Genomic DNA, 11,727 nt, shown 5'->3' with positions numbered 1-11,727 from the left:
CAAAACTTATATGTAAGGCTAATTTTTCTAAAAACAGGAAGGTTTTAAACCAACAAGTGCAAAAAGAAACAATAACTTCCTCACATACTTAGTACTATGGGGTAACTTTTAAAGATCAACAGGTGTTCATCCACTATCTACTTCCCTTGTTAAAGGTATATGCCATATTTTACATGCTTGTTCCAGTTGTTTAAAACCAAGATAGCCTTAAACTACTGCTTCTAGCTGGGGGACTCCACTCCTGTAGGAGCAGTGAGTACTTTGTTTCTCTTTCTTAATAGAACAATGACATTATAGCTACAGGAGAAAGAAAAGAGAGAATGTGTATGTAAATATGCTGTAGCGCTGTTTTCTTAACTGAGTAAGCTGAATCCAACTGAATAAAACTATCATACTCACTTAAGGCACAAAGAATAAATGCATGACAGTGAAAGGGGGATGTGTGTGCTCTGTGCTACGAAGTTGCTTACCTCTGGGAAACTGCTCCTTTTCTCTGTTAAGATGCAGATTACAAAGATAATGTGGAAGATCCTAGGTGTGGACTTTGTCATACTTAACTGATTCACAAGTGGCCATTATTTATTTGAGCCATGTGAATACTACTGAATTTGGGGGTAAATCCATATTAACTCAAGATGTACGCACAAGAACATCTAATCCTGTTTGGTAACACGTTCTCAATGTTTTTAAAAGTAGCGTTTGCATTCATATCTTAAGGGAAAAGCTTAAGGAAATGTGGTACTTTGACATAAATATAACTCTGGCATGAATGCAGTAGAATTTGTACAGAGATATATTTGACTGCAGCCTAAGCAATTTCTCACATTCCTGTTTTCATTTTAAAAACCTGCATGTGTCCAAGCACTGAAAATGAGTTAGATCTCTATGATTCCTCTTCCCTTCAAAAGCTACAAGTGAATAATTCTATATTTTCTATGCCGTTTTCACATAAAATATGTTTAAAACTCCAATCTTTTAGCAGGAAGAAAGCCTCACTGAAAGTTAAATTAATTTCTAAGTCAACACATATATGATTGTGCTGCAAATCAGGCTACACTGTAAGCAGAAACTCCAGATGGAAGCTCGCTCTAGCCAGTTTATCTTCCACCATTCAACTCACTTCAGACAGGATCAGCAGCATTAGGTGTATCTCTTAATGCCATGTGAAAGCACACACACTTCCTTTTAATGTCATTTTACTATGACACAATAGTCTAGGAAACCTGAAGATGTGACAACTACAGAAAATGAGTCTGCATAATATTTAATGTAAAATACGTTCCTAAGAGAAACACCAGCTACTCTTTTCACAGAAATCTATCAGCAGTGTACAAAAGGTTAGAACAAAAATGAAAACAAGCACACACAAATAAGAAACAAAAGATTACAATAGGAACAGCCAAGAAAACATATTTTTTATTTAAATTCCCTTCCCTTTTCACAAAGGCACTAATTACCAGGGAAGGTTTGCCTTTTTATGTAAAGTGGATGATGAATTAATGATCAAACAATATACAATCTGAAGAAAGAGTAAAGGAGAAAATAAAGGAGGGAGTCTTATCATGACAATCGTATTTTTAAAAAATGAGACCTCCTTCCTAAAAGGAAACGGACCAAATTTTTGAGTGCTCCTCTTTATCTGGACAGCTCCATAGCATTAGGCCCGCACAAAAGGAGAAATTCAAATTTCTTCTTAGTACAACACTCATAGTTTGAGTGCAAAGTAAGAGAGTAGTATCTTTCAAAAAACGAAACAAAGATGTTTTCCTATCTTTGCTGGTTCATCACCAAAATGAAAATCAAGACTATAGAAATTGAGGAAAATGATTTTTAAAAAAGTTTTTGAGAAGCCTACAAACTACATATTACCCAGGAGTAGCTGTTGTCTGTTTAGAATCCAAGCTGTATCCTACTTTACCTTCATCTATATCAGTCTCTCAAGCAGAAGAACCATTCATTGTGTTTTTCCCCCAAAATCACTCTCAGATAAGTTTAGGGCGCATGAAGAGACCAACAAGTGATTAACTTGGTACAAAAAGTCAATCTGTGTCTAATTTCCTGTAAAGGAGTCCCTCATCCTCCTTGGCCAAAGACTCTCCCAATGATCTCAATCTGGATTATGCAGGCAAACTCAACTTCTTGCCTTTTAGAACTGCAGAAGGAAACAAAAAGAATGCATGAGAATTTAGGATTGTTTCGCTGCAGCTATACACCTCTTATCAAATACGAAGATAAGTTGCATGTGCAGAAGGAAAACATTTTTCCAGCAATTTGTTTTAGAAAGAAAATAAGTTAGCAAGATATATCCAATATCATTTTGGAATCCAGTAACTTTCTGAAAATTCAGTTTTTCACAGCTCATTGTCTCTATCCATATATTTATAAAGTAATGTGTGCACGTGTAAGATGCAACTGATTGTATAATGCACATTAATTTCAGTACCACTAACAGAAAAAATGTATATGTGTGTGTATTTGTGGGTGTGTGTGTATATGATTCTAAGATGTACCTTTTTTTAAGACATGTTTATATGGAGAAAAAAGTGAGCCTTGGAACTGAGAAAATACAGTGTGTGTGAATCTAAGTGATAGTATGCATGAGTTAACATAACACAAACATTGCATCAATACACAAATGGGATTTTTAAACCATATGTGGAAAAATCTAAGCAATACCCTACATTTAACATTTCAATATTATTTTAGAGATACTTTGAGTTATTTTAATGCTGAAGCAGAAAATCTAAACACTCCTATAAAAGTGAAAAAATATAACAGTAAAAGAAGTAACTGATATCAGCAGTCTTTTAATAGTGCTCCATAATTTTCTGACTTAGTTTATCACTCCAGTCTAGTACAGTCAAACTATGTTTTTATTTCCTACCATAGGAATGTGATCCTAATGCTTACATGTTGGAATATGGGGATTATTTACTGTACCATATCTTAAATGCTGGGAAGGAGAATGTGATAATTGAACTGTTAATTAATTAGTTGCCACCCTACAAGCAACATAATGCCAAAGGAATGCTTAAGAGGTCTTATGCCAGAGACTGAAGTCTGACTGTAGTTGTAGGTTGCCTCCTAGTGAAATCCCAGACATACCGCAGCTCTAACTCAAAATTTGTTCCTTTTTGAGATGTATTGTTTTCCACCTAATAGTTCTAATCTCACCCAGCTTTCAATTCCAGATGTATTTCTATGAAATACCATCAAGAAATAGTTTGTTTCAGGTTACCTTTTGTAATGTAGAGGTAGAAGAAATCACAGTAGAGTATGGTTTGCACCAAGCCAGCCACAATGGCAATTAGATCAAAGAAGTTCTCAAACTGGTAGCGCCAAATCCAATTGAACAGGTAGAGGGCACGGTAGACACCCAGGGCAAAGAGATAGTGGCTTGTGATGGTTTCTGCTTCACCCGTCTTACTGACCATGAAGAGTTGCGGCAGGATAGCTACTGACTCCAGGTAGATGGAGAAGGTCCAGAGGATCTGGAGGCATCCAAGGGAGAGAAAGTATGATGTATTTGATGAGAATTTCTAATGAAATGTAACTTAGCACTAACTCATAATGCCCACAAAGTTGTGCTGCCAAGTACAGCTAGCTGTTGCAGAGGACATGTGAACTGTCTATTATTACACTGAAGATTCCAGACTGATTTGACTGATCATATATTTAGAGCTTTTTCTCCACATGATCTGTCACTGAAAATACTGGATGGAGCTGATGCAGGTTTTATCCTGCAACCTTTTGCAACTGCTTCTCAATTAGCATTTTGGTTTTTATTTTGGGATTCTGTTTTGTTTTCGTACATTGTTAAGAACATTTCTTGTGATATTCCTATTCCTATTGAACTGTATCCAGATGAAGACAGCTAAACTTTAGTCCCAAGGAAATTAATAGGACAAGTTAGTCTTTACTTTTTTGAGTTCCACATATTTCATTGGGACTAAAGTAGTCTGTGTAGCACCACATCTACAAGCCCCTGCTATTTTTTTTTAGAGATTTTTTGTTTTAAAACAAAAGTTGAGTTTATATAACATACTTATTTACTACATATAACTCACTAATGAATGTGAAAATTCCTGTTGGGGGTGGCAGAAGGACATGTTTCCAGCAACAGTGGCAGCAGTATTAAAGGCTCATCTGACTTAAATTTGATTAAATTTCCTTAGATTTACTACTTTGAGTATGGTTACAAATGTGCCAAGGAACAAAGTTAGTGTTACTTTTAAAAAACAAAATGTAAACCCAAAATAATATTACTACAGTATTTGAACTTGCCCGATTTTAATTGCTGTTTTAATAATTTATGCTTTAATGTTGGTTTTAATTGTAATTGTTATTTTTGGACTTTGTATGTTGGGCATCGAATTGCTGCCAGTTGTGAGGCCGCCATGAGTCCCCTTCAGGGTGAGAAGGGCAGGATACAAGTATGGGAAATAGTAATAATAAAATACTAGTTTTACACAAAGGATTAGCAAACAAGGGAGGTGGGGAAGTAAGATGATAAGGAAGAAATTGAAACTGATGAAAACTTGTTTTACTTGTTTTAATTCATTATATAATATATCATATGGTATTTTTTATATTTTTCTTCCTGTTTTACACCAGCATTGAATGTTTGACTTGAGTCCCCCTGGGAAGTTAGAGCGGACTACAAATAAAGTATTGTTATTATTACTATTATTATATAAAATGCAAAGCTATTTGGAGATGCTGTATAGCTGTCTGGCTAGAATACCAAACACTGCCACCAGATTTGTGAATATGTTTAGAATTGAGATTAGAAACTCTCATTTTACAGGACTGCATGTTCAGAACTTGTCTTAACACAAGGGAACTTCCAACACTACATTACCTCTAGAGGAGTGAAGTCATGGTTCACTAGGAAAGCTAATACTGCTGTAGGGATAACCAGGAACTCCACCCGGAAGGTGTCATGGTTGCCATCATAGGTGGCTTTGAATTTGCTGTAAATCATCCATACTGTGGCATATGAGCATGCAATATAAACCACCTATAAGAAACAGAACATATCAAGAGGGATCACTCAGATCAAATACTATACCATTTCCCCAATTCCTACCCGTTTCACTAAGCCTACCTTATATATTACCGGCTATTATAGATAGACCTACAACTATTATATACATATAATTCAGAGTCCTAGAAATCAATATTCTTACTTATTGTAACTATTCCTCTAGATTCAGGCGCTCCCTTCAACCTCAACATTTTATACAGGGATACATCTTTCTTCCCTAATTCTACTAGCCTCACACTGAAGAGCATCACATCATCTATATAGTACAATCTTCACTTGAGTTTCTGATACCCTCTTTCAAAGTCCTCAGTTGTTGTTTTCAATCAACTTGCAATCTTGATTTGACTGATGAAAGGGTATATTCTGCTTAAAATTTTGCTTATGTGGTACGTAAAGTAACATTTTGCAACTCTTATTCTTTTGCAGACATGGCAAGAAATGCCCATGCCAAATCATTCTGAATGAAGTTAACTGAGGTATTTGTTTAAACTCATTACAAAAATATTGTAGGCTCTCAGAAAAGTGATATGATTTCTTTTTACATAAATAGATGAGATGCCAAATGAAGGCTTCATTTTCTGCATATTGATGAGTGTCACCAAACTCACTGGATACAGTTTTGCACTGTAAGAGCCACAATACAGGCAGTCAACAAGTTGAATTTGTATGTTGGACCAGGTCCCGCAAAAAGTACACTTATTTATTAATTATTTACTATACTTATATCCGGCTTACAATAAAACAAAAAACAGTCTTTGTAATTTGGCCAAAAAAAGATACACACTGTGGTTGCTGTGTGATTAAAATCCCTTTTTAAAAAACACCAAGGCTTCCAAGCAATGCCCCAGCTTCCTTGGGATGTACTTATGCTGTGGAATGAATGCAGTTTGACACCACTTTTAACTGCCCTGGTCCCCATTGCTATGGGATTCTGGGAGCTGTAGTTTTACAAGTCTTTAGCTTTCTCTGCCAAAGAATGCCAAGGCAATTAAAAGTGGTGTCAGACATAAAGGAGAGGAAAGGTGGTGAAATACAGGGAGGATGAAGGAGAGATTGATAGGAAGGAAATGAAAAGGGGGTTTAGAGAGATATAGAGAGGAAGAAAGAGGAAAGGGGGTTGGAGATATCCATAGGGTGAAAAGAGGTTTGGAGATATCGATAAGAAGAAAAGGGGGTTTGGAGAGATCAATAGGAAAAACAAGAAAAAGGGGTTTGTAGAGATCAATAGGAAGAAAGAGGGTTTGGAGAGACTGATAGGAAAAACAATGAAAGGGGGTTTGGATATATGCATAGGAAGGAAAAGGAAAAGGGGTTTTGGAGAAATATGGATAGGCAGAAAAAGGAAAGAGGGGTTCAGAGATCATAGAATTATAGAAGAGAAGGGTCATCTAGTCCAACCCCCTGCCATGCAGGAAGAGCACAATCAAAGTACCCTCGACAGATGGCCATCCAGCCTCTGTTTAAAAGCCACCAAGGAAGGAGCTTCAATAGGAAGAAAGGAAAAGGTGTTTGGAGAGATCCATAGGAAGAGGCTTGGAGAGATATCGATAGGAAGGGGTGGAGAGATACAGACATTTGGTTCAGCACTAAGATTTCATTGCAGAAAGGAAGGGGAGAGGCCCTGTTGTTTGTCAGATGTTCATAACTCGGGGGTTGTCTGTATCGTATTCCCTTCTATAGCTGGTTGTGATACCAAGCTATTTCAGGGAAAGTATGGATATGGAGGGAGCGGGTACTGAGAATGCTTCCACATTTCCCTAACAATTTCCCCCCTTCTTGCCATTTGACCCACAGACCCTCCCCTTTTAGTGTCCCACCTACTTTCCTCTAAAGCTAATTCCATTTGAGCTAATCAAGCTTGTACCTTCATGGAGGTGTTGTACAACGAGATGTAGTTGGTAACTAGGTCTAGGTACCGTGTAGTGAAGACAATGGCAAAGAGAGCTTGACTCTTCCCCGAAATCCCTGCACAGAGAAGCATAGGACAGCAAAACTGATGAATAATCTCAGCGTGGACAGATTAGACCAGGCCTGCACATCTGGCCCATGGGCCTTATGCGGCCTGCAAAGGGCTTTCTTCCCAGGAAGGCAGGCATTTGAAGGCCAGACTGGTGAAGAAGCAACCTTGGATGGCCTCTCTTCACTGGTCACTGCAGGCCTGTCCTCTCCTCCTTGGTCAGGCAGCAGGGAGGACGAGTAGCCCGCAGATTGGTTTTTAAAAAAAATATTGGCCCTTTACAAGCGGCAAGTTGTGCAGGCCTGGATTAGACTTTCTGTGAAATATGCCCACTCCCCAAGCAGCCAACCATGAGGAATGCATATCCCCCCCAAAAATAACACCACATAATATATTAGGACCTACAAAACTGTGAGCAAGAAGAGAACAAAACTCTTCAGAGTTTTAGTACTCAAGTCTCAACAGAGAGTAAGGTTTGAGTGCTACAATGGTTTGAAAAGAACTCGAAAGCTAAGAGTTGGGTGCTGCATGTAGATCATTAGGATTGGTGAAAGAGTCTCCTTGATCAGGTCTTCTTCACTGGGTAATTTGTGGCCTTTCCCAGATCTGTTCTTACTCAGATCTAAGGAAATCTACACCAGGGCTTAGCTTCTGGTTTTCCTCCATTCAGTTTTCTTGGCCTTTATATGACCTAGCTTCAGCAAGGCAATTATAATGCTTTTTACCCTCCAGAAATTTGCCATTCTAATCCAAACTTAGACTGGTAAAGTTCTGGAGGTTCTATGTCACCATTCTGCCTATTGTATCTTGATGTCCAAATCCCAGCAATCTAGAAATCTATATTTTTAAATATGGTTTTTACATTGTACAGATGAAATGAAACATCACATAGGCCCCATCTACACCAACCATTTAATGTAGTTTAAAACTATGTTCAAATAGCAGCGGCTAGCCAACAAACTCCCATGAAAGCATGAGAAAGAAAGCCCTTAATGCACATCAGTGCTTTGTGGTTTGTATCACTACCCAAGCCTCAAATTAGTTCCAGAATTTCCTATACAATCATCTGCACAGCGAACGCTTTATTCAATATCAGTTTGAAACTGACTTAAGTGGTCAGTATAGATGTGCCCTTAAATGTCTGTAGTTACACCTTCCCCCAATGCTAAGTTAGCCATGGATTTAGACTTCCCCAAAACACAGTTTAAAATATTGGTTTTACTTACAGAGCATTGATATAAAATAGTAAAAAATTAAACTACTATTACAACTTCTTCAGAGAGAGCATTTGTAGGATTGATTCCTTGAGGGATGCAATCCTATGTACATCTGTCTGGAAATCATCCCCACAGAACACCATGGACCTTTCAAGTAACCATGAACAAACTGTACAATAACCCACAATTTGGAAATTGAACGGTTTGGCAACAAAACATTTTATGAGAACAGTGGCCAGAGCCGTTTCTGCACTCACTTTTTATAACAACTATATTATTCTTGATGTGGCAAAGGAGGACAAGAAACAGCAGGTCTTCTGTAACAACAGGAGCATGAATTTTTGTTTTAAAGGGAAGGTTATTCATTCTAAGAATGCATATGTAGAATCAATGCAGTTTGACACCACTTCAACTGCCATGGCTCAATGCTATACAATCCTGAGAGCTGTAGTTTGGTGAGGCACTTGCACTCCCTGCAAAAAAAGGCTAAAGGCCTTAGTATAATGCTGATTTCATAGTACTGAGCCAGGTCAGGTTAATGTGGAGTCAAACTGCATCAATCCTACACCTGAAGTTAAAAACAGAAGGAGCAGGCTGCAAAGGGAATATATTTCAGTTCCTGAAATTCAAGTTTACAGAAAGATGGGAGTGAGGTTCAAAAGCCACCTCTTCATTTTTAAAGGGCCATCTATATCTATCCATCCATCCATCCATCCATCCATCCATCTTAATGCCATCTATTTATCTATTTACCTACTGTATCTATTTTAAAGCCACCTCATCACTTTCAGAGGGCCATATCTATCTAGCTATCTATTTATCTTAAAACCACCGGGAGCTCCCGATGGCTCAGTGGGTTAAACCGCTGAGCTGCTGAACTTGATGACCGAAGAATTGGCAATTCGAATCTGGGGAGCGGAATGAGCTCCCGCTATTAGCCCCAGCTTCTGCCAACCTAGCAGTTCGAAAACGTACAAATGTGAGTACATCAATATGTACCGCCCCAGCAGTAAGGTAACAGCGCTCCATGCAGTCATGCTGGCCACATGACCTAGGAGGTGTCTACGGACAATGCTGGCTCTTTGGCTTAGAAATGGAGAAGAGCACCAACCCGCAGAGTTGGACACGACTAGACTTAATGTCAGGGGAAACTTTTACCTTACTAAAACCACCTTGTCACTGTAGTGAAAGGACCAAGACATTGACATCTCTGGCCCACTCTCTGGATATCAGCCAGCATGCCAACGCCTTAAATTAAGAAACAGCTTCCTAAGATCCACAGAGATATTCACATGGGCACCTCAGTAAGCAAGAGTCCAAAAGTGGCAGGCTAAAACCTGGAACCTCAATCTATGATTGATACCAGAACCCCCCTGGACACACAGGAGACTGGGCGACTTGGAAAGTGCTGAACAGGCTGTGCTCTGGCATCACGAGATGCAGAGCCAATCTTAGGAAACGGGGCTACAAAGTGGAGTCCTCGACACGTGAGTGTGGAGAAGAGCAAGCCACAGACCACTTACTACAATGCGTTCCGAGACCTGCCACATGCACAATGGAGGACCTTCTCAGAGAGTCACTCGAAGTGGCCAGTTTTTGGTCAAAGGAAATCTAGAATAATGCCAAGTTTTTAACTTTGTGTTGTTAAATACATTATAACTGTACCCTCAATTTCCTTCTGACACGATAAATAAAATCACTTTCAAAGTGTACATGCATTGTAAGCTTGTACATACATTGCACACACGCACTCACATGTATTAAAGCCACCTCATCACTTTCAAAGGTCCATTCAACTTTAGAGAACAACCCATCCAAGCTCAGCTTCCTCGAAATTAAGAAAAATTGGACTTTAATCCCCAGTAAGGATGCACAGAATCACAGGAAATATATATCCTAGGTATAACTTAGTCCAGGCATGGGCAAACTTGGGCCCTCCAGGTGTTTTGGACTCCAACTCCCACAATTCCTAACAGCCTACCGGCTGTTAGGAATTGTGGGAGTTGGAGTCCAAAACACCTGGAGGGCCCAAGTTTGCCCATGCCTGGAGTAGGTTATACCTGGGCTGGGGTCTTCCTCCCTCCATTCATTGCAGGCCTAGGCTAAGGAGAGATTTATAGTCTGCAAGACCTTTCTTACCTGCACATGACCGCGTCTTCCAGATCTTCAGGAGCAGGATGATGATGGCCAGCAGGTGAGAGAGGTCTCCCAAAAAGCGGAATATATTCATGGTGTTCCGGGTGGGCTGTGCAAAAAATAATAAATGCGCCCGGCTTCCCAATAGGAAACCTGCAAATAGAAGGGGAAGGCGGTGATATTTGGGGGGAACAAAAGCTTGATCCTAGAAGAAGGGGAGGAATCAAAGAGCCCTTGATTTATTTTATTTTATTTTTTTAATCCTCTTCCTTTTGATTTAAGGCGAGCTGGGATGCCTGTGTTAGGATTTCTGGGCAGGAAGGCCACAAAAGGGGGAGGAGATAGGCTTGCCACTCCTACCGTTGGGGCTGGATTAATCAAACCGGATTAAGGGGAAGGAAGGAAACGCCTGGAGATTTCGCTTCTGAATCCTTCCTTTTGGTGGGAGATCCAAAGCTAAGGCCAAAGGTAAAAGGTTCTTTTTAAAGACACACATTATATGGATGGTTTCCCCCCTCCTAAACTGATTTTTTTTTACTTCAACTCCCAGAATTCCTGAGCGTTGGCCAAGATGGCTGAGGCTTCTGGGAGTTGAAGTCCAAAAGAAAAAGAAAACGACTCCCCCAGCAACACTTCACATTAGAGTTTGGATCCACTATAAATCCACTTTAGGGAGGGGGCTTTAAACAGCTCAGACAGACAGGTCCTGGGCCTCACCGAACTACAAACCCCAGATTTCTGCAGGAGGCAGAAACTGGATTCAAAGTGGATTCATGCCATTAAAGTGCATCTAATAATAATAATAATAAAAAACTTTATTTATACCCCGCCACCATCTCCCCAACGGGGACTCGGGGCGGCTAACATGGGGCCACGCCCAGAGCGATACAATATAATAACATATAAAAACAACATATCATAACACAATTAAAAGCAATACAATAGATGATAATAAACATTACATCAAGAAATTAAAAAAAACAACAACAAAAACAGTAAAACAGTAAAACAAGGGCAGGCCGCATGGACACGAGGATAAAACTCGGGAGTGAGAGGGACAGAGGGGGTGAAGCTCTCCTTTGCTTTGCCATCTAGCTATATATCTATATCCCCTCAGGAGAAGGTTAAATTGCCTCTGCGTCTGTCTCTGTCTCGGTTCTGTGTGTATATGGGCATTGAATGTTTGCCTATCTCTAATATATCGCCTTACCAAATGAACTCAGGCAACATCAGGTACTTAGGCAACTTTATTTATTTATTTATTTCAGTATTTATATTCCACCCTTCTCACCCTGAAGGGGACTCAGGGCGGATCACATTATATACATATAGGGCTAACATTCAATGCCCCTATACACATAGAACCGAGA

General features: G+C 39.4%; 1 protein-coding gene across 1 annotated transcript; it reads right to left on the bottom strand.

Moving 5' to 3' along the window:
* Window positions 1–1,394: 1,394 nt before the first annotated feature.
* kdelr1 (KDEL endoplasmic reticulum protein retention receptor 1) lies at window positions 1,395–10,806 on the bottom strand. The gene is made up of 5 exons (XM_062957754.1): window positions 10,361–10,806; window positions 6,912–7,012; window positions 4,862–5,020; window positions 3,239–3,491; window positions 1,395–2,152 (listed from the first exon to the last, which is right to left on the bottom strand). Exons 1-5 carry the CDS (start codon window positions 10,449–10,451, stop codon window positions 2,118–2,120), a joined length of 639 nt encoding a protein of 212 aa, XP_062813824.1. The 5' UTR covers window positions 10,452–10,806; the 3' UTR covers window positions 1,395–2,117.
* Between the last annotated feature and the right edge of the window lie 921 nt (window positions 10,807–11,727).

This window comes from Anolis carolinensis, chromosome 6 (genome assembly GCF_035594765.1).
Source record: "Anolis carolinensis isolate JA03-04 chromosome 6, rAnoCar3.1.pri, whole genome shotgun sequence".
Classification (NCBI taxonomy): Eukaryota; Metazoa; Chordata; class Lepidosauria; order Squamata; family Dactyloidae; genus Anolis; species Anolis carolinensis.
This window is presented reverse-complemented; position numbering and strand designations above follow the sequence as displayed.

Coding starts and splice junctions, on each gene's coding strand:
- kdelr1 (XM_062957754.1), bottom strand. CDS start 10,451: ATGAATATATTCCGCTTTTTGGGAGACCTCTCTCACCTGCTGGCCATC. Junction 7,013..10,360: donor GAAGACGCGGTCATGTGCAG/GTAAGAAAGGTC, acceptor TTCTCTGTGCAG/GGATTTCGGGGAAGAGTCAA. Junction 3,492..4,861: donor ATGACTTCACTCCTCTAGAG/GTAATGTAGTGT, acceptor GGATGCCTCCAG/ATCCTCTGGACCTTCTCCAT.